We start from the raw sequence: 20,533 nt of genomic DNA on the forward strand, positions 1-20,533 counted from the left end.
TTTAGCCATCTGTGGACTCATGGACCATAATAAAGAAGACTATTACCAGGTGATCTCTCTCGTTCTTTCCCATCAAAGTCTTCTCTAATGTCTCGTATGGAATAGTAAAACATGTTTTTTTTTTAAATAATCCAATTTCAATGCTCCACTCTGTTTTAATTGGTGTGCTTTGAAAGAAGCCTTAACTGAAAAACATTTTCAACTTCATGGAAAACACACAAAAAATGTCAGCAGCAACAGCCACAGAATGGTGGCAAGTCTGCTGCTAGTGTTAGTGGTTCTGTAATGGCGAGGAGAGATCAAATTGGCAGCTGTACTGAAAACCTCTGCCATGAGGTAAAGTAGTTCTGAAAGACACAACAACCTTTTTGATATCCCTACATGGCCAGGGGCTGGTCCAGGTAAAGGAACAGAAAATACATTCTGGCCAGACAGAGATGCACAAGGAACATGTCAAATTAGTCAATTCTGTCTGTGCCTGAGGTATAGACATACTGTCTGTCTGTCTGTCTGTCTGTCTGTCTGTCTGTCTGTCTGTCTGTCTGTCTGTCTGTCTGTCTGTCTGTCTGTCTGTCTGTCTGTCTGTCTGGCCGGCCGGCTGGCTGGCCGGCTGGCTGGCTATTTCAAATCCAACAGCAAAAACATGTCAATATATGAGTGTTATAAACAGCCCAGAATAGAACCGTTTACTTGAGCTCTCATTTTAGATGGTGAGTCATTAATTGCATTGCAATCAGGGGCAATGGTTTCATTTTAGATATGGGTCATTGTTATTGAATCTGCGGTATTGATTTTAATATTTTGGGAAGTGGAATACATTTGTATTGGCTAATGGCAAGTGTGTGCATTCATACAGGTTAGCGTTTGTGCGTGTGTGTGTGTGCACGTGCGTGTGTGTGTGTGTGAGTAATTGCCCCCTCCCTTTCCTCTGTCTCCTGTCTGACGCACACAGTTTTTTAAATGAATGAACAGCGAGAAGGAGGGGCTATAACCTGAATGAGCCCCCCTTTACCCTCCATCCCCCAGACTACCCCATATTTATGCATCAAAACCTATTTTATCCTAGTATGGTCGCTCACAGAACAACCCATGTCAACCCCCTACTGCGGCACACACTGAGCTAACAACGTCAGCCTTCCTTCTCTCCAATTAGAATGCTCAGCCTCACAACGTTACCACGGAGACCCCCCCCCCCATCATATTCCCACACGCATGGTTTTCCCGAACGTTTCCCTGACGCTATGAATAATCCATCATGTGGAGGTGAGCCGGAGCAGCGGAAGCATCACGGGGAACGCAGACGGACCGGGAAAAACAGGGAAAACACAGATATGTGCAGACATACATGGATTCTACTGAATCACTAACAGTGATACTATGAGAATTACAGAACACAGGGATTTCACCGTTCTGAGGAAGCTGAGTACGCTGTCACACACACAGGGATCTAACTAATGGGATCACATGTGGATCCAGGTCTGAGGAAACCTAGGGGAGAGCAGAACGGAGACAAGATGCATTATGTGGCTGCTAACGTCATGTCTTACGCCACCCTTTTATAACTGAGGTGTTGGGCACACGGACACAACACAAGATCACTTTCCCTAAGGACAAGCCCTCTTAACTGCCATCATCAGGATTTTGCCACCCACCTTCTTCAACCTCTCCACCCCAGACAGGGGATCTGCACCCCTGTTTTACCTTCTCCAGACCCCTAATTCTGAAGGCATGTTCTGCTTCTGTTTCCAGAGCCCCTCCCTGAAGCAGCAAGCCCTGGAGGCTGAGCTGTGCACCTCGCCCCCCGGAACCCCCCAGGAGGACCTGGAACTCCCCCCTTGTACCAATGACTACCAGAGCCTAACCCCATCTCTCCAATCCCTCCCAAAACAGGACCAGGACATCATCAGCACTTCACTGACAGGTAGGAGAACAACACCTTCCCTATCCCTCCTTTTCTTTAATCTCTTCCTCCTCTCCTATCTCTCTCAACCCTCGTCTCCTCGTAAGCAAATTGGTTATTCTCGTACTGTGTGATATCTTGTACACTATGATTGATATTTAGTGCTTTTTTTGTGAGTGTCACTTCATCTGTCTTATGTTTAGTGGATAATATAAGCTCTTGTCAGTGTTAGCTTTGGGTGGGTATGTCTCATGCTTGCTTATCAAGTCACGATGCGCCAGGATGCTCTAGATACAGTAGGAGCAGTGTGTGTATAAAGGCAGATATCTTTGGAGTATATTCTGGATATGAGGTGAAGTTAGTTGTTTTTGACCAGTAGGACAGGTGCACAACTACACCACTAGCTTTGTTATAGTTTCAAACCTGTTAGTCTTCATTTCCTTTTTGTACTTTGACCCCGTTGTCTCTCTCCCTCCTCCCTCTGCTCCCTGTCAGAAGCCAGTCCGGTCCACAGGGCCCCCGTGTCTCTCTCTGAGGGGAGTAGCAGTGAGTGTCTGCTGACCCCTGGTCCTAGTCCTCTCCTCCAGCGCCTCGCGGCTGGCGACTGTCCCATTCCGTCCCCCCGCTGCCACAACCTCAGCCAGGGCCAGCGCTTCAACACAGACCCGGAAACTGCCCCATCCCCACCCTGCTCACAATACATCAGGATGTAAGAGACTGTGTTCAAGTGTTGTGTGTTTGTGTTCGGTTTTTGTGTGTGCATTCGGATGGAGAGAGTATGTAGCTTTGTGTGTCCAAGGTTTATGCGTGTTAAGTGTGTGTTGTGTATTAGTGGGTGTGTCTTGGAAGCGTATGTGATGGATAAATGTGGAAACTTACCATTCTAGCTCTCCCTCCCTCACCAGGGCTCATTACACAGTCAGGACTGAACCAGCAGAGGGAGCTATCAAGACCCCATCAGTCACAATGCTAAACAGACACATCCAGAACCTGAGGAAGAGGATCAGACATTTTGAGGAGCGCTTTGAGCAAGAGAGACACTACAGGGTGAGACCATCAAACATCAACGTTTATTTACAACCATATTATAGCCCAGAGGCCAACCTTTTAGTTTCTGAATAAATCCATGGTTTGACTGATGAGAGCTTTAATACCCTGTGTCTCATAAAGACAAAGCCCACTGGACAAACTGCAGAGAAAGGTTCTTTCAACATAATTTGTCAACATATTGTGTGGAAAATACATTGGATTGGAAAAAAGTAATCAACCTCAACTGTTGTTTTGATGGTGAAATTTTAACCACAGGATTATGTCATCATGGTAACCACATTTCAACATAGACAACCCTTGTATAAAATATGTACCATTAAAACAACGTCAGATCTTCAACGTTATATCTATTATCAGGGGAAAAAAACTATAGGGTGGGCAGCACCTCCTACTGGAAAATCTATCTATAACTACCCTTTTAACCAAGACCAGCCCTGCTTAGCTATTTTTCACAGACTATTACCAATGTGCTATCGTGAGAATAAATGTTGAGAGAGTTCCACTTAAAAATGAAATAGATTCATTGCTGCTTTCGAAGTCATTCCAGTGTAGTTTTAACAGAGCAAATGAAATGATAGCACATATATCATAAATGATACTATTTAGGCCTATATAGATAGATACCATTTGCAAAGTCATCAACACCTATTGTTTCAATTCAACCCAACTAAAAATAGACAGTACAACAGGTCTAGGGTTTCAAACTCTAGTTGATTTCAAATGAAATTATATTTAGTGATATTGAATTGTGTTTAGTTGTCAACACAACCGAATATCAACATTCAAAGGAGATCTTCTGCTTTGACAGTTCTATGCCACTGACTTAGTCTGGCTTTAATTACAGCTTTTCTACAAAATAATAAATGATATGTTTGATTCTCGTCTCCATCCCAACCAAAAATGTAACTTAAAGAGTAGGACTAAATCAAATCAAGCATGATTTAAGTGCATTTATATTTTTGATTTGATTTAGTCCTATTCTTAAGCTTAGATTTTTGTTTGAAATGAAGACGTGAATCCAACATATGACAAATACTGTAGCTAACCTTTCACAGTTACAATAAAAGGGGAAGTTAGCATTTTTGGGGGTGTATGATATTTGTGCGTTTAAACTTCCTCACTCATCATTATTCACGAATCATTCAGGATTATCTGTAATCATGGTAGCATCCACGTGAACGTAGAAGTGTTTAGAAACATGTTCTTATTTACAATAAAAGTGACTCCAAAATGACGCGATACATTATTTACCATTCATTTCTATTGGGCACAAAATAATCTGAAACACAACCACAACAAACAGCAAATGCATCCACAAGCTTTGATGAAGCCATTGTGTGTTATGAATATGGGACCAAATACTTAACCTTTTACTAGTTTAATACAGATATAAGTGCATTTTTCCCAATACTTTTGGTCCCCTAAAATGGGAGGACTGTGTACAAAACGTGCTGTAATTTCTAAAACGGTTCACCCGAGATGGATGAAAATACCTTCAAATTAAAGCTGACAGTCTGTTTATATTAAAGCTGTTTCTGTTTATATGTTTACAATATGTATCTTTATCTTATCCGATTTGCCACAACTGAAGTTCTTTTTGGAAAAAAATCAGCAAATCAATAACACATTGTAAATTCAACTACCTTTTGTCTGTCTTTTTGAGTGGGTGAATATAGGTTGTAATCTCATTGATCAACGTCTCAGCCAAATATTACCCAATTATCCACATTGAAACAACATGGTGTGCCCAGTGGGAGGAATGTATTTCCTCCTGCTGAGTCAAAGAATCAAGGCCACAGACAGTCATATCTCCTCTCTCTCTTCCAAGCCAGTTTAGACTGGTTCAAACCGCTCTCTCTCACCAGACTCGACTTCCGTTTCCTTTTCTAAAGTGCCAACTCAGCCCAATACCAGCTGCACACAGCCTTAGGAAAAAGTTGATGGTTTGGGAACAGAATAATCCAATTCAAAGAGTTCTCCTACTGGATGTTTTCACACATTACAGTCCTGTCTTTTCTAGTGCTGTAGTTCTCGTTCCAGTAGAACACATGAGTTTAGTGGAGCTCCACCTAGTGTTTATAGACTGATAATAATGATAGGATATATTTAGCCATATATGAATATACCTCTTTCTATGTGTCATATATTCATTTGTGATGAATATATGTTTGTGTTTGTGTTGTTTTTCTGTGGCAGCCAGCATACAATGATAAGACTGCCCACCCAGAAATGTCTAGACTGATGCGAGACCTCACTAAGTCTCGCAAGCAGCTGAAAGGTAAGACCTTGACTTGTTGCAATCAGATGCATTTCAAAAACCCCGTGTGAACTGCTGCTGAAGTGAAAGAAAGTAACACCAAGACACCATCTTGGAGGCTGTATAATGTATCATTATTATTTGTAAGGAAATGTTCATAATTATTTATGCCATTAAAAAATATATATATTTCAGGAGGAGGGACATGTATTCTGAATCTATATTGATATTTGTATGAGTGTTCTATATTGTCAGTCAAATGGAACATCTGTGTATGTGTAGAGCTGAAGCTGAAACAGTGTGTGGATGGGCTCAGAGAGCAGCAGAGAGGACGGAACACAGCTACATGCAGGTCCACCAGAGACCCCCAGGGGGCGATGGAGCACTACCAGAACAGTAACAACAAACCCTCACTGAAGGAGACTGTCGATAGCCTGAACAAGAGAATGATGGAGAAACGACAGGAGGGACTGCCAGATAACATCAAGGTAAAACGACACATCGTGAATGACCAGGTAATGCGATGAAAATGTACATAGTTATGAAAGGACCTATTCTCAAACCAAGACTACTCTTGATTAGTTGAGTGTGTTATACTGTCAGTGTAACTCTGCTGTGGTCTATTACTCTTTGGTTTGGCCTTGTGTCTGACTGTATTGCCACTGGTTGGCTCCTGGTCCAGGAGATGACTCCGGCTCAGATGGCTGTGGAGAAGGTCACCCTGCAGAAGTGTCTGCTCCACTTTGAGAGCCTGCATGGACGACCGGTAAGACTGCCCAGTGTGCCTTGTAAATGTCTATTTTAGTGTAGCTTCTGAATGAGTAGCCGTAATGTGTAATATTATTATACATATTTTTTTAGTGTGTGTGTGTGTGTTTTCAGAGCACCAGGCAGGAGAAGACTCTGATGAAGCCCTTCTATGATCGCTACCACCAGGTCAAACAGCAGCTCCTGTGTTCCTCCACCACCATCCCTTTCATCACCACAATAGTAAGTCTCTCTCTCTCTCTCTCTCTCTCTCTCTCTCTCTCTCACACACGCACGCACGCACGCACGCACGCACGCACGCACGCACGCACGCACGCACGCACACACACACACACACACACACACACACACACACACACACACACACACACACACACACACACACACACACACACACACACACACACACACACACACACACACACACACACACACACACACACACACACACACACACACACACACACACACACACACACACACACACACACACACACACACACACACACACACACACACACACACACACACGCAAGTAGTTTGGGGATGGGGCTGTGTGAGGAGATGTGGCTTAACTTCACATGTAATCAGGTGTGTAGTGCTGGGGGAGCTCCCTGGCTTTTTTCAATTTGAGAATACACAGAAAAATGTATTCTCATCGACTCTAAAATAAATTATATTTATTTACCACAAAAATTGCATGAAAATTATAGAATAACAAACCAAATAAAGATCTAGGCTGTAGCACCCTACAGGTAGGTAAATTGTGGTTTCTTCCCTGTATTCTCTCTGGTGAATGATAAAGAACTGTAGGCTACATGTGTGCAATGCAGAGGCCCATTGGAGGCTTGTCAACTTCAGAACATAAAATAAAATAAAAATCATCACCTGTCTGCCTTGATGTTCATAAAACTCCACCGACCTGCTCTTGCGCAGTAGAACCCAGAACGATACAGTGCATTCGGAAAGTATTCAGACTCCTTGACTTTTTCCACATTTTGTCACATTACAGCCGTATTCTAAACTAGATTAAATAGTCCCCCCCCCATTAATCTACACACAATACCCCATAATGACAAAGCAAAAACAGTTACGTAGAACATTTTGCAAATGTATTAAAAATAAAAAAACTGAAACATCACATTTACAAAAGTATTCAGGTCCTTTACTCAGTACTTTCACCGCATTCTTATTGGCAGACTCAACAGCCTTGGTTTCGTAAATGACTGCCTCGCCTGGTTCACCAACTACTTCTCTGAAAGAGTTCAGTGTGTCAAATCGGAGGGTCTGCTGTCCGGACCTCTGGCAGTCTCTATGGGGTTGCCACAGGGTTCATTTCTTGGACCGACTCTCTTCTCTGTATACATCAATGATGACGCTCATTGGTGATTCTCTGATCCACCTCTACGCAGACGACACCATTCTGTATACTTCTGGCCCTTCTTTGGACACTGTGTTAACAACCCTTCATGCAAGCTTCAATGCCATACAACTCTCCTTCCGTGGCCTCCAATTGCTCTTAAATACAAGTAAAACTAAATGCATGCTCTTCAACCGATCGCTGCCTGCACCTGCCCACCTGTCCAACATCACTACTCTGGACAGCTCTTACTTGGATGTAGTCTATCACAGTGCCATCCGTTTTGTCACCAAAGCCCCATATACTACCCACCATTGCGACCTGTACGCTGTAATTGGCTGGCCCTTGCTTTATACTCGTCGCCAAACCCACTGTCTCCATGTCATCTACAAGTCTCCCCTTATCTCAGCTCGCTGGTCACCATAGCATCACCCACCTGTAGCACGCGCTCCAGCAGGTATATTTCACTGGTCACCACCAAAACCAATTCTTTCTTTGGCAGCCTCTCCTTCCAGTTCTCTGCTGCCAATGACTGGAAAGAACTACAAAAATCTCTGAAACTGGAAACACTTATCTCCCTCACTAGCTTTAAGCACCAGCTGTCAGAGCAGCTCACAGATTACTGCACCTGTACATAGCCCACCTATAATTTAGCCCAAACAACTACCTCTTTCTCTACTGTATTTATTTGATTTGATTGATTGATTTATTTTGCTCCTTTGCACCCCATTATTTTTATTTTTACTTTGCACATTCTTCCACTGCAAATCTACCATTCCAGTGTTTTCCTTGCTATATTGTATTTACTTTGCCACCTTGGCCTTTTCTTGCCTTTACCTCCCTTATCTCACCTCATTTGCTCACATCATATATAGACTTGTTTCTACTGTATTATTGACTGTATGTTTGTTTTACTCCATGTGTAAGTCTGTGTCGTTGTATGTGTCGAACTGCTTTGCTTTATCTTGGCCAGGTCGCAATTGTAAATGAGAACTTGTTCTCACCTTGCCTACCTGGTTAAATAAAGGTGAAATAAAAAAATAAAAAACATTTTAGCATTCTTCTCTATGTACATTGTCGTAGCTTACACTTGGATTAGTCTACACTGTAATTCATTAAACTGGACTAGATTAATTTACAGCACCAGCATTGCAATCCAATGCATTCACGATTTATGGAATAAACTGAGATATATTGCTGTGTTTTATATTTGGGCTATGCTATAGAAGGCTATATCGGTCCCCTAATACAGGAATAATAAAGGCCCAGTGCTCCACTTTTGGGAATTTTTGTATTTTTTTTTAAATACAAAATTATATACAGTATCAGTCAAGTTTGGACACACCAACTCATCCCAAACCATCTCAATTGGGTTGAGGTTGGGTGATTGTGAAGGCTAGGTCATCTGATGCAGCACTCCATCACTCTCCTTCGTGGTCAAATATCCCTTACACACCCTGAGGTGTCCCTCTAAACCCAAGCCAGATGGGATGGTATATTGCTGCAGAATGCTGTGATAGCCATGCTGGTTAAGTGTACCGTGAATTCTAAATAAATCAGACAGTGTCACCACAAAGCATCCCACACCCTCACACCTCCTTCTCCATGCTTCACAGTGGGAACTACATATGTGGAGATCATTCTTTCACCTACTCGTTCACCTGCATCTCACAAAGACATGCATTCACCTGTGTCTCACAAAGACACAAATGGTGGTTGGAACTAAACATCTCAGACCAAAGGACAGATTTCCACCAGTGTAATATCCATTGCTCATGTTTCTTAGCCCAAGCAAGTCTCTACTTCTTATTGGTGTCCTTTAGTCGTGGTTTTTTCAACCATGAAGGCCTGATTCACACAGTCTCCTCTGAACAGTTGATGTTGAGATGTGTCTGTTACTTGAACTCTGTGAAGCATTTTTTTGGGCTGCAATTTCTGAGGCTGGAAACTCTCTAATGAACTTAACCTCTGCAGCAGAGGTAACTCTGGGTTTTCCTTTCCTGTGGCAGTCCTCATGAGAGCCAGTTTCATCATAGTGCTTGATGGTTTTAGCAACTGCACTAGAAACGTTCAAAGTTCTTGAAATTGACTGACCTTTATGTCTTAAAGTAATGATAGACTGTCATTTCTGTTTGCTTATTTGAGCTGTTCTTGCAATAATATGGACTTGGTCTTTTACCAAATAGGGCTATCTTCTGTATACCACCCCTACCTTGTCACAACAGAACAGATTGGCTCAAATATATTAAGAAGAAAAGAAATTCCACAAATTAACTTAACAAGGCACACGTGTTAATTGAAATAGATTCCAGGTGACTACCTCGTGAAGCTGGTTGAGAGAATGCCAAGAGTGTGCAAAGCTGTCATCAGGCAAAGGGTGGCTACTTTGAAGAATTTGTTTATCACTTGTTGGTTACTACATAATTCCACATTTGTTATTTCATAGTTTTGATGTCTTCACTATTATTCTACAGTCTCTGTGCTCTGATTCCCTACAGGAGGAAGAGGAGTGTTCTGATGAAGAGTATGTGAAGGACAGCCCCTGGCTACCTCATACAGCGTTACACTGGGTGTCTTCAGAAGAGTCACTGTGTCTACCGCATAATGTCGTGTCGCCTCTGGAGGAGATCAAAAGTCTACATCCACCCAGCGTCACCACAGCAACACTGCACGAGGCATCAAGGTATTCTCCTGGTTAACTTCTCTTGCTAGTGCATAGAGATTAATTTTGGAGTGAGGCCTTGCTGTATGTATTCTTGTCTCACTCCTCTCTGTGACCCCTCCTACTGTACCGTAGATCAGAGTTACTGGAGCAGCTGAGGGTGACACGAGCAGAGAAGAAGAGACTCTGTTCAGTACTCCGAGACTTTGAGGACCACTTCTACACACAGACCGACAGGTAAGACTCGTTACACTTCACCGTTTGCTTTTTCTTTAATTTTCTTTTAACAAACTGGAACATTTGGTATCCATAGTTCAACAATGTCTTGTGAAAAATAAAATAAAACATCCACCAAAATAATTCAGCAGAATGATACAACAGCGTGATGCACACTCACGTTAATACGACACAAAGAAGTACTTAGGGGAGAGACAGAGAAATAGACAACTGCTCTGAACTACAGTACACACATCTTTTGTACATGTAGCTGTTTTTTTTTTAAAGTAGGACTCTATTCAATCTGTAACACTGAAGCATTACGGATTCCCCAATAGAAATGTAAAGTTCATTTCCGATTGAGCCGACATAAGCAGCGTTTACCATGAATGCATTCTCCACCTAAGTGGGAACATTGCCTTTAAATTTCAATCACGCTGTAAAGCTGAATTTCCGTGATGCAGATTGAATAGAGCCCTAAAATACAATGCTTTAATTACAATACTCACTGTACAATGTTATCTGAATAAGGCAACACAAGGACTACACCAGTAAAGGAAGCTGCAGCTTGTCTAAAATATTAAGTTAGTATGTTTCTCTTCCTCGTCTTTAAAGGAATGCCCAGAAAGAGGACCGCGGGCCCATGGCAGAGGAGTACTGCGAGTACAAGAACTTAAAAGCTAAACTCCACTTACTGGAAGCCCTGCTCAGTAAACAGGATACTTAGAAGACTGTCTAAGCTTCCTTCACAGTGGGACTTTTATTTTGAAACACTTTTTTACTCATTTATAGGACCTTTAGTTTCTGAACAATTTTCAAAGTGAAATACCGGTACTTCTTGTCATGTTTCATGCCATGGTTACATGGTGATGCACTTTAAATGACTTTGATGTTGACTGACTCTCACTTTGGTCAAGAGTGATGGCAAGATGATACATGAGTTGCTGGGCAACATCCAACAATTTTTTGTCCCATAACAAGTACTTTGTTATTTATGATAACAAATGATATTTTATGCAACTGATGGAATTATAATATTTTATGCAACTAATGTAGCGAGTGTAACAGTTTAATTTTAAGGAAGCAAAGAGAACAAATATAACACAGTTGATGTTAGATACGTGTTAGATACGTGTTATCAATTTCTAAGCTATTTTATGACACTATTGTTACGTGCATTTTCTTCTTGCAAAACTATTCTCGGTATAACAGGTGGTGTACTATGTTCAAATGTGGCACTTTGAAAAGTGCAATCTTGGCAAGGAGGATATGTCATCCAAATATACAATCCGACAATCCTGTAGAATACTTGTGTATGTCAATCAGTTTTTAGTCCCACTTTGTACTATGATATGTATTAGTTAATAGTTGACATGATGCATTGTGGAAATTCAAGTTATACATTACCTTGAAAAAAAAAGTGTGAGAATGTTGGCATAGAGCAAGTTACTCCTGCAGTCAAATGTGTTTTTCATCCCAAAATGCCATTCTTTACTATGATCAGATCTCTTGACATTGTGCACTTCTGGTTTCTATATATATCAGTAAAAAATAAATATTTTCACACTTACTTTGCTAAACACAGTCTATGGTTTCCTTATAACTAGAATAAATAAAACATAACATTGCAGTTGACAGCATCATGCTCTTAAAGGTTACCAAGTAGTAATTACCAAGTTGATCTCAGAGTTCATTTGCTTTTTAGTGGCTGTTGCATTAGTATTGTTATTCTACAGCAAGTTATTTCCATTTGTGATACCTTTGGCATAAAGATGATGACACTGCAGCCCTAAATTAGTACCAGTCTCTGCCAATAGAGGTAGGGAGGAATGGAGTAACTTGGACCAAACTAACACCTTCCAGAAGAGACAGAAAAAGAGGAACACAACCACCTGTCTACCTGGACTGAAGTGAACAGAAAAGGTCAAAGGGAGAAGGAGATGTTTGAAAAACAACAGGAGGGAAAATCTATGAGAAAAGCTGTGTGAATAAATGCAGGCAACAATGAATGTTTGGTTCGAACATTTAAAGGGATCAGTCACTTAATTGACCAGTGTTGGCTAGCCGGTTTGGATGATGCTGACAAAGTTGTTGGGGTCCCACACTTAAGCTGTAGATCTTTCAGTTGGGGCTCCTCCCTCTTTTGCATTGTTTCTCTTCTGATGGGGTTGGCGGGAGGCTGGAAAAGAGTTCCACACTTTTGGGAGGGTGGTCCTTGGAGGATGTAAAGGGTTATGGATGATGTGTTTTGTTTATGTGTATGTTTGTGTGTGTATGCTATTGGATTGTGAATTCTAGCACCGCACCCTGTTACATTTCTTTCACAGTCTGGGTCCCTCTTTTGCACTGTTCTTCTTTTGGGAGGGTGGTTCTTTGTGGATATAGAGGTGTGTAAAGGTTGGGGTTGCATGTGTGTGTAGCACAGGTCCAGTCCAGTCTCCCACTAGCGTCCCACGCTGATGTTGCAGGTCTTGCAGCTGGGGTCCTTCTTGGCGTTGACAGTAGAAAGGCTCATAAGCTGGTGCCCGCTGATCTCTGCCACCGTGCCCAGTGCCAGGTCCACGGGATCCGTGTAAATCACCTCCAGGATCACATCCTGGGCGTGCCGGAACACCAGCGCCCCGTCGCCCGCCTCCTCGTCCAGCGTGCACGTCAGGAAGTGGTTGTTGGTGACGTCGAGCGCTTGCAGCCTTGCCTTGCAGAAGTCATCGCCGGGCGAGCCCTGTGGGGCCAGCACCAGTATGACGTAGTGGTAGGCCGTGTACATGCAGTAGAAGTCTCCGAAGTAGAGGTTAGTCTTGGGGTTGAACAGGGTCTCAGCCTGGATCTCAAAGCGTGTGCGGCCGTAGGGGGAATCCTGGGGGGGCTTGCCTGTGTTGAACTCTGTGTTGCAGCTGAAGTAGAGGCCCTCCAGCTTTCCGCTGATAGGTGAGCCATGGCTTCCACTGTTGTCCTTCACTGCTGGCAGCATGCGGTTCCCATGCACCTCCCTGGAGAGGAAACATGGACAACTGTCTGAGTATTCACTATACTATAGATTACAATGCATCATCAATAAAACCAGGCATTGACAATGCAAACAAGTTCTCAGAAAGGCTCCATTTCGGAAACAATGAGTAAAAATACAGATCTCGGGCTCGATTCAGTCCATATCATAAAAAATTCAGTGTTTCTAGCGAGATTGAAATTTCATGGTAATTTCAGATTTAAACTGACATATGCTGTGTTTACCGAATGCAGTCTTCTTAAAATGTATATCTCACTGTAGCTCAGATCTTCAGCACAACGGATTGAATCGAGCCCCTAATAAATGTAATCTAGGGCTGAATTCAATTGTTATCACAGAAGTATCACGGAAGATCTGCGTTATAGCTCAATTTAGATTTAAAGGTGTCACGAGAATTTCCAATCCCAATGATAATAACAATCAATCAATAGCTCTGACCAATCCCCAAGGTCTGTAAGACCATGGGTATAATAATTAGTCAAAGACTCAGCTTATGCTAAAGGTTAGTAGAGTTTATTCAGAGAACATTCTAAAGTCAAGAATACAAAGAGATCCATTTTATAGCTGCGCACATAATTCCACACAAACAGAAGGTATCCTATGCACATACATACACACAAACAGAAGGTATCCTATGCACATACATACACACAAACAGTAGATATCCTATGCACATACATACACACAAACAGAAGATATCCTATGCACATACATACACACAAACAGATATCCTATGCACATACATACACAGAAACAGTAGATATCCTATGCACATACATACACACAAACAGAAGGTATCCTACGCACATACATACACAGAAACATTAGATATCCTACGCACATACATACACACAAACAGAAGGTATCCTACGCACATACATACACACAAACAGTAGATATCCTACGCACATACATACACACAAACAGTGGATATCCTACGCACAAACAGTAGATATCCTACGCACATACATACACACAAACAGAAGATATCCTATGCACATACATACACACAAACAGTGGATATCCTACACACAAACAGTAGATATCCTATGCACATACATACACACAAACAGTAGATATCCTATGCACATACATACACACAAACAGTAGATATCCTATGCACATACATACACACAAACAGTAGATATCCTACGCACATACATACACACAAACAGTAGATATCCTATGCACATACATACACACAGTAGATATCCTATGCACATACATACACACAAACAGTAGATATCCTACGCACATACATACACACAAACAGAAGATATCCTATGCACATACATACACACAAACAGTAGATATCCTATGCACATACATACACACAAACAGTAGATATCCTATGCACATACATACACACAAACAGTAGATATCCTACGCACATACATACACACAGTAGATATCCGACGCACATACATACACACAAACAGTAGATATCCTATGCACATACATACACACAAACAGAAGATATCCTATGCACATACATACACACAAACAGTAGATATCTTATGCACATACATACACACAAACAGTAGATATCCTATGCACATACATACACACAAACAGTAGATATCCTACGCACATACATACACACAGTAGATATCCGACGCACATACATACACACAAACAGTAGATATCCTACGCACATACATACACACAAACAGTAGATATCCAACGCACATACATACACACAAACAGTAGATATCATACGCACATACATACACACAAACAGTAGATATCATACGCACATACATACACACAAACAGAAGGTATCCTATGCACATACATACACACAAACAGTAGATATCCTATGCACATACATACACACAAACAGTAGATATCCTATGCACATACATACACACAAACAGAAGGTATCCTACGCACATACTGTCTCATTACCCAGCCGACAGAGATTAGGGAGACCTTGACCTTGAGACGTACTCCTCATTCTCTCCCAAATCTCTAGTCAGGTCGGCACCGAATTTTGCTCAGACAGTCTGTGTCTAAAATACCATAAAGACAAACATTAGCTATATTGTTCTACCCTAATTCTGACTAGGACTACACATTTATTGATTATGATTTCATACATTATAATCAATTCCATACAATTATATGTTTCAGGGTGGAATATTCTAATCATTCAATTAACAGATAAATCCCATTTAACAAAAGGCAATGTTCCTGCGTTTTAACACAGATCTTCCACGACACATCCGTGATACGGATAGAATCCAGCCCCTAGTTAATGCAAATTGCTCCTCAGTTTTCTGCTTGGTAAACAGACACCTTCCGTTGCACTAGACAGAACTCAGAAAAAAACAACAGACACACGGATTGTTTTCGGAAAGATCTCTGGATGCCAACAAATTAATAGCAGAAACTTGAAAAAAGCACAGTGCTTCTGAGGAACGTATAAATTGGCAGTCAGATCTCCTATGATGCAAATCTGAGCTCCAAATGCTTCAGTTATTGGTGTAATTACATTGGTAACACTTTAAAAGGTTATCATGAAAACCATAATTGTCTCTGTCATGGTAATTATCAAATTATTCAGGTCCCACCCAGGTCATCATAGCAAAGGCCTCATTTTACGGTCCTTCACCATGCTACACCACAGAGAAATTAAAATAAGAGAAGATAAAACTAGAGAACAGAACGATCTCTTATCTCCCCCCTCCAAAAAAATACATAATCGCTTAAGACACATCAGCAAACATTTTCAAACACAACACCCTCATCTCCTCTCGGTCTCGTTCACTTCGTGTCTCTCCATCTTGCTTTCCAGTTATGTTAGTCTGCCAGGTGTTTGCTACACACTCCGATTCCTCTTTCTTCAGAATACACTTTAAAAGGCTTTGCTACTTTTTTTTATTATTTATTTATTTATTTATTAATTAATTTTTATTTTTTTTACCTTTATTTAACCAGGCAAGTCAGTTAAGAACATATTCTTATTTTCAATGACGGCCTGGGACCAGTGGGTTAACTGCCTGTTCAGGGGCACTGCCGCCCTCTCCGAGCACAATGCATTTTCTTAATTTATTCCAGCAATTACAGTGGTAGGTTTGAAATTATTTGGAAAAATCCAATGCATGTGGTCATTGGGAAGGTCATTTGTTCCAGCATATGCGCAAATGGAAAACTTGAAAAAAAACTTTTATACTTGTGTAAGCTGCTGTTTTGTAAAATAGTAATTTGGAGGTTTTGTGACCATGTTACTCTTCTAGTTAAGAATGCAGAAAAAAATACAAGTAAATAGATTTCAGAACTGTTATGTTACTGAACTATAATCTGCAAACCCGGGTACTTTACTTTTTGTATAATGCAATGTAGCAGAGTTTATTCATGGATTTGGAGAACTAATACGATTTTTGCCAACACTTTTTTTTGCAATAATACCCTTCTGTTGAGCTTGGGCAACTTTAATAGGGGCCACAAAAAATCTGAACTCATCGTGAGGGGCCACAGTGGCTCGCGGGTCTGCTTACCCACATCCATACCCACACATGCAGTCAGAGCCGGCCTGAGCCTTTTGGGGACCTTGCAAGCAAAACATTTTAGTGGCCCCCCTCTTAACAGAGGAGAGGAAAAGTTCATTTCCTGCAATTCTATGCATTTTTCCATGGGGAGGAGAGAAGATTTTGCAACTTTATAACTCATTTCATGCAGTTCTACTCATTTTGCCGTTTTTAATATGATATCTGAGTAACAGTAACTAAAAAAATCTATGGGGGCCCCTGGTCGGTAATTCGAACATGATTACTACAAGTTTAGATATACAGTATGGCTAAACTAACTTGCCAATCAAAAATGGATTTGCTGACATGGGCTAATTGAGTGACTGTCAGTGACATAACAATAAGAAAACTGCTGATTCACAATCAAATTTAAATTGTACCATTTTTGGGGGAGGGGTATTGATCCAAGGTCGAAAGCCATGGTTCCTCCGAAACATAACCCTGCCAAGATGCACACCTTCTTGACACACTGCTTGCTTAACCAGGAAGCCAGCTGGCGACCAAGGTCAGCTAGCAGGCGCTCAGCTCACCACAAGGAGTCACTAGAGTGAGATGAGACAAAGAAATCCCGGCCGGCCAAACCCTCCCCTATCTCGGACGACACTGGGCCAATTGTGCGCCGCCTCATGGGTCTCCCGGTCACAGCTGGCTGTGACACAGGCTGGGATCGAACCCGGCTCTGTAGTGACGCCTCAAACACTGGAATGCAGTGCCTTAGACCGCTGTGCCACTCGGGAGGCCCCTGCACATGCAGATCTGAGCATATAAAAAATGCTTCAAACCATAACATCTGGAACCTTTCCCTTGAGCTTTGAAGAAAGCATATGACAATTTCAGTTGAAAGGGAAGGCGGTATCAGCAAAGATCATGTGCAGCCCTATTTATCTCCATATTACGTGATTCCGCTTGAAAATGTCTACATACAGTATCATAACATCAGAATAAATTTGCGGGTTGTTGTGCAGACATACGTACCTGGCCTGGTCAAAGTACTCTTTGTTCTGGTTCCTGTAGAACACAGAGAAGCGCAGCATCCTCCCTGCGATGACCTCAGCCTTCTCCAGCAGTTGGGTTAGATGCACCGTGGAATAATCTGGAAACAGGGGTTCGGATTAGCCATTAGACAAATATAAGAGAGAATATAGCATGTCCATCGTATTAAAGGCAGAAGGTTTTAGGGAGATATCTCTCTATTTGTTTCCCTGCCCCTTGCCTCACCGGCGGTGGTGAACTCTATGATCTCGCTCCACTCTGACACAGCGTAGTCTCCGTCGGTCCGTTTGGAAGCTGTCTGGACGGCCACAGTGTACTCTGTACGCGGGCTGAGGAACCAGTGACCCCTCACCGTCATGGGCAGAGGAACCGCCTTCGCCACCAGCTTAGTGGGGACATCCTGGACGGGGACACAGATAGAGTGCTTACACGTAACATACACAAAGCTTACAACTCCACGCACAAACTCTGCATTAACACATTGTTCACTGTTCAGCTGCACAATCAACATATCATATGTATCACTGGGAGTAGGCCTCCTTATATATATATATATATATATATATATATATATATATACATATACACACACTTTAATGCCACATACACACCAAAACAGAAACTCAGCATAAATACACTTCTCAGTGTTAAGCTGCTCAAATGACACATGTATAGATTGTAGCATCCCCTTATCCCCATGTCCTCAAAACGTATTCACTGTATACTATGGAGCCTAGTATTACACTTCCTATCTCCTCCATCTATGCATTAGCTGCAGGACATTGATTGGGCCCGCACACCCTGCAGTATTACACCAGCCCCTGTGTAGCGACAACAGCAGTACATTAATGCACAACATCGTCCCTGCATGCTGTAATGAAAATAACTATATTCATATATAGTCTATATTCACACAGAGAATGGGAAGAAAAACAGTTCCTTTAGGGGGGCTTTTATGGTCACTACACCCATAATGTGAGCTGGGAGACTGATGAAATAGGTCTGTAAGATTATACATTAGATCCATTCGATTAACGGCTGAAACAGCAGCCCTCTTGTGCAATTAGTCTCTGCTAGTGTTATGTGATATCATTAGTGCTCAGAGCTAAGTCTGCTAGTAGAGTACACAAGGTTATCTGGTGTTAGAGAGTGTGTGGGAGTGTCAGTTCTGAGCACTGGTAAAAGGTTACACCTGATACACTTCTTGTTTGGAGTAGAAAGGTTACGATGTGAGTAAATACTGGTTGGTGTTCTAGCTCTAACTAAATGACTTGCTTCATCATGTAGAAATAATTTAATAGACAACTTCCCGCACAAGGGAGTTTTTCCCTAGCCACTGTGCTTCTGCCTCTCCATTGCTCACTTTTGGGGGTTTTAGGCCAGGTATCTAAAGCACTTTGTGACAAATGCTGATGTGAAAAGGGCTTTATAAAATACATTTGATTGATTGATTGTATTAGAGAATTAGGAAATGTCTGAGCAATTCCTTTGAAATAGCCTAGTTGTTGTTGTTGTGTGTGTGATAGGTTACCTTGTGTTTGAACTTGTTGGAGTTCTTGTTCTCCTTCTTATTGAGGTCAATGAAGTAGTGAGTGATGCGCTCCTTGACACGGGGCTCCATGTCCCAGCAAATCTTGAAAGAGTCACATGTGATGTTGCTGATCTTGATGTTCTGAGGGACAGGAAGCTCCTCCATCTCTACGATGCCACTGTCCTGGGATGTATTACCTGTGGCACAGGGACAAAAGGAGTGGTTAGGCTTTAATGCTTTCACATTTTACTTAACTACTGACGTTTATTTTCTTGAGACAGCAAATATATCAAATATGGCTGGCCCTACAGTCCCCTGCACTATAGGGTGCACTTCCGGCACTCAGCTGCCTCTGTGCTCTGTGGAGCACTTACCATAAAGCAGGGAGCTCCACCGTGTATCTGTTGTCATGGCAATGCTGCAATCCCTTCAGATTACAAGCACATACAGTATTAAATATTTCAAACGCTGTTGATTATCGTGACTCAACCCAACACAGATGGATCTCTTTTTTTCTTTCATGGGGGACATTTTTATTTAGTCACAAAGAAAATGTAAGTAGGAGATGCTCTGATAAGCCTTTCAGTTAGGGTCTGTCAGACCATGTTCTAGTCCAGCATAGGTGTACGTGGCAAGGATTGGACAAATTCATAATTTCCTAATTAAATGTATTGTCAGACACCTTTTGGTGCTATGTTTATGAACATGTAATAACACAAATACTTCTATATTTCTTAATTCCATTCTTTAGTGTGTATTGTTAGATATTACTGCACTGTTGGAGCTAGGAACACAAGAATTTCGCTACACCCGCAATAACATCTGCTAAATACTGTGTGTATGTGACCAATAATACTTGATTTGATGTGCATGTGCACACTCCCTCTCTCACACACTCCCTCTCTCACACACACACTCCCTCTCTCACACACACACTCCCTCTCTCACACACACACTCCTTCTCTGACACACTCCCTCTCTCACACACACACTCCCTCTCTCACACACACACACACACACACACTCCCTCTCTCTCACACACACACACACACACACACTCCCTCTCTCTCACACACACACACACACACACACACACACACACACACACACACACACACACACACACACACACACACACACACACACACACACACACACACACACACACACACACACACACACACACACACACACACACACACACACACACACACACACAAAGAGAGAGAAATACAAATAGCCCTATACACCAAAACAAG

The 20,533-nt window shown here is 41.9% G+C and overlaps 2 protein-coding genes across 2 annotated transcripts in view; one reads left to right on the forward strand and one right to left on the reverse strand.

Annotated features, from left to right (window-relative positions):
* The first annotated feature begins 1,262 nt into the window (after window positions 1-1,262).
* LOC118399676 (protein FAM13C-like) lies at window positions 1,263-10,966 on the forward strand. The gene is made up of 10 exons (XM_035795941.2): window positions 1,263-1,921; window positions 2,396-2,609; window positions 2,806-2,947; window positions 5,147-5,228; window positions 5,490-5,695; window positions 5,890-5,973; window positions 6,090-6,197; window positions 9,834-10,018; window positions 10,133-10,234; window positions 10,829-10,966. Exons 1-10 carry the CDS (start codon window positions 1,729-1,731, stop codon window positions 10,938-10,940), a joined length of 1,428 nt encoding a protein of 475 aa, XP_035651834.1. The 5' UTR covers window positions 1,263-1,728; the 3' UTR covers window positions 10,941-10,966.
* Window positions 10,255-20,533, reverse strand: part of LOC118399692 (phytanoyl-CoA hydroxylase-interacting protein-like) — a 34,439-nt gene continuing 24,160 nt past the window's right edge. Inside the window, exons 2-5 of the mRNA XM_035795945.2 lie at window positions 19,275-19,471; window positions 17,969-18,143; window positions 17,726-17,843; window positions 10,255-13,203 (exon numbers count right to left, since the gene is read on the reverse strand). Of these exons, the coding sequence (XP_035651838.1) occupies window positions 12,657-13,203; window positions 17,726-17,843; window positions 17,969-18,143; window positions 19,275-19,471 (1,037 nt within the window). The 3' untranslated portion in view covers window positions 10,255-12,656. The remainder of the gene's footprint in view (window positions 13,204-17,725; window positions 17,844-17,968; window positions 18,144-19,274; window positions 19,472-20,533) is intronic.

This window comes from Oncorhynchus keta, chromosome 2 (assembly GCF_023373465.1).
Source record: "Oncorhynchus keta strain PuntledgeMale-10-30-2019 chromosome 2, Oket_V2, whole genome shotgun sequence".
Taxonomy (NCBI): Eukaryota; Metazoa; Chordata; class Actinopteri; order Salmoniformes; family Salmonidae; genus Oncorhynchus; species Oncorhynchus keta.